A 2,717-nucleotide genomic window follows, 5' to 3' on the forward strand; every position below is an offset into this window, starting at 1 on the left:
ACGATACAGAATGGAAAACTCAGCTCTTATGATCTCATATCATAAGCCCAAGATCCATGCACGAAAGGATGGAATCCAGTGATAGTACAAATTGGAGCAATTTCGATAAGCATTCAGATGGCAACCCATCATGAAGCTAGAGCAACCGCAGACTTACCAATACATCCATGTTTTTCTGGAGGTATAGAACAAAGAGAAGCTATAGCAAAGTCTAATCAGAGAATTTGAAATAAATAAAACTGGTCTCACATAAAGATCGATGAGTGTGGCAATAGGTAACTGGGGGAATAAATATAAATAAAGAGTAAAGTGCAAAGTTTAGTTTAAACTAGAGTAAAGTCAGACTACGTACTCAACAATCTGCAGTGAATTACTTTAGTTTCAATTTAAGAGCAAAGCTTTCTTCATGAGCGAGCATACTATTCCTAAAAAGACAGAACATCTTATGATATAACACAGCTCGACATGGAGAACTGGAGGGATGAAACAAAGAAGGTAAGTAAAGAAAACTCAGCTTCCCAATTTATCAGAAATAGCCCAAAACAGCAGGAGTAGAATTTCTTTTGCTTTCATAAGCATCCTAGATTAGCCTGAACAAGTTCGTAAAGCAAAGAACTAGCTTGCAAGACCCATCTTCTCCACATAAAGATCCAACAATTGGGGTGCTTCTCCCAAATAAGGGGTCACGAATTCCTTTAGGAACCTGCTCTCCGGAACTATCAAGGATGTAGCCAAGCTATGGGGATGGACCAAGCCCTTAGACAACAGGACTTGAAACACTGAACACCGAGGAACAATTCGCTTCCGTAAGCTCAGTGAGATCACCACCGGACGCCGCGCAATATGCAAAGAATCAAGCCCCATCTCATTGACAAAGAAGTCCATCACGTTCATAATTTTGCTCTCCGACGCCGCCATACACCACGGATGCCTCCTAAAAGCTAAAGCAACTTCCTCCTCCGACCAACCCCACTTGCCATACACACCGATTTTCCTCCTCCACAACGGCTCGCTCAAGCCCCTAATTATGTGCAAAGCCGTGACAAAACCCACTTTCGAAGGCTCAAAACCCAGCGCCTTAACCTTATTCACGGCCTCATCGAACTGTTCAAGCGATGCCAGGAATATCGGCCCATGGTACAGAACTAAGTGCCCAATGTTTGCTGGAGGCACTCCATTATCCCTCAAAATCTCGATTTTTGGAATGAGCAGAACTCCCGGATCCTCGTAAAACATTCTCGGACAACGTTTGATGGCCGCAACGGCATCCTCGCCTGATTGCACCAGATCGCCAATATAATCCAAAGTAGGCCTCAAATGGTTCTCCAAGCTCCTGGCCAATAACCTCGGGGCTGTACTGATGACCCTGGCTAGATCAGAGTCGGAAAAGCCTCTGGAGCACAAAAATTCGATCTTTGGCAAGAGAATCGCATCCGGGCTCACTAAAAGCACCCCGGGGTATCTGCCGACGACGTCCGAGATCTGGGTCGGAGAGAAACCTCGTTCCTTGAGCAGACCCAGGACGGAGTCGGGTCTGGAAGGGGTTTCGAAGCAGACGCGCTGCGATGCCGAAAGGGCAGACTCTGGAGACAACCCGCAGGCATTGACGAGGTAGGAGACCGTGAAGGAGCGCGATTCCGAGGAGGTCGAGGACGGTCGGAGCAGGGTTCGAGCTCCGGCGGTGGGAAGCGCAAGGACCACCCTAGCCTGAAGCAGGGCTCTGCGAGCGAGGTTGACGAGCATGGGATCGAGTCGACCGGCGATGGACGTGCGAGACTTTCATGAAACTCCGAAATGGACTGGACCTTCGTTTCGCTCCGACACCGGAGCGATTCCGCGGCGGCGAAGGTTTCGTGTCCTGATGTGGTGACGATGGTGTCTCTCGCAGGTTCTTCACTGCGGGCTCCTTTGAAGAAGGCCGTTGGCGTCGAATGCGATTTAGGGTTTTTGACTCTTAACGTTTCAATTTTGAAATCGATCCCAAGTCAAAGCTTTTTGCCCAATCCATTCCGACGTTTTGGTACTAAGGGGAGCGTGCAACGTTTTCGTCAACGGGGAGAACACGTTAGAAGTGTAAAAAAGATGTATACGCTCTTTGACATAAGTTTTCCCTAGATAATTTAAGTGCCAAATTAAAGAAAAAACGATCGCTTAAATATCAACAGCGAGATATTCCAACGATTTTTTTTTGGTGAAGGGCAAAATTGATTATGTGGCTTTTTTTAATTATTAAAAACCAAGTCCACGTGGCTCGATCAAACGAAACGATATCGCACAGCCTCCGGCCAAAACGACATCGTACAAAGCGGATCAAAATTGGGGCTTTAAGTTCCTATTCCTTCACAACACTACGAACTCCTCCTTGCTCGCTCGCCGTTGCAAAACAGTAATACTTACCATCTTATTTGCTTCGTTGAAACGAATTTGAACAGCTGCTAAAGCTCCTGAACTCCATTTACAAGATTGAGCTTGTAATTTTGGAGGCAAACCGAGAGTGAATTTGGGTTCAATGGCCGGTTAGGGTTTGAATTTGAGGGAGTTCTCTTCAATTTGGGTATTTAGGATCTTATTTGGGGAAATGTATTAGACGACGTCGTTTTAGGGTTCAAATGCTGACTGAACTCTCCAACGAGCCACATCAGTTTAAGAAACTAATAAAAAAAAAAGGCTACATCGGATTTCCAACCAAACTAATAAAAGTTAGTACTTAAATGAGC

At 45.8% G+C, this 2,717-nt stretch overlaps 1 protein-coding gene across 1 annotated transcript; it reads right to left on the reverse strand.

Moving 5' to 3' along the window:
- Window positions 1-264: 264 nt before the first annotated feature.
- Window positions 265-1,958, reverse strand: LOC115680912 (transcription termination factor MTERF15, mitochondrial-like). The gene has a single exon (XM_030604750.2). It carries the CDS (start codon window positions 1,741-1,743, stop codon window positions 616-618), a length of 1,128 nt encoding a protein of 375 aa, XP_030460610.1. The 5' UTR covers window positions 1,744-1,958; the 3' UTR covers window positions 265-615.
- Between the last annotated feature and the right edge of the window lie 759 nt (window positions 1,959-2,717).

This window comes from Syzygium oleosum, unplaced genomic scaffold (genome assembly GCF_021117445.2).
Source record: "Syzygium oleosum isolate NSW1041296 unplaced genomic scaffold, Sole_v2.1 Sole_v2.03, whole genome shotgun sequence".
NCBI classification, from domain to species: domain Eukaryota; kingdom Viridiplantae; phylum Streptophyta; class Magnoliopsida; order Myrtales; family Myrtaceae; genus Syzygium; species Syzygium oleosum.

What these genes read in the sequence shown, in the direction of transcription:
- LOC115680912 (XM_030604750.2), bottom strand. Translation starts at nt 1,743, where the DNA reads ATGCTCGTCAACCTCGCTCGCAGAGCCCTGCTTCAGGCTAGGGTGGTC.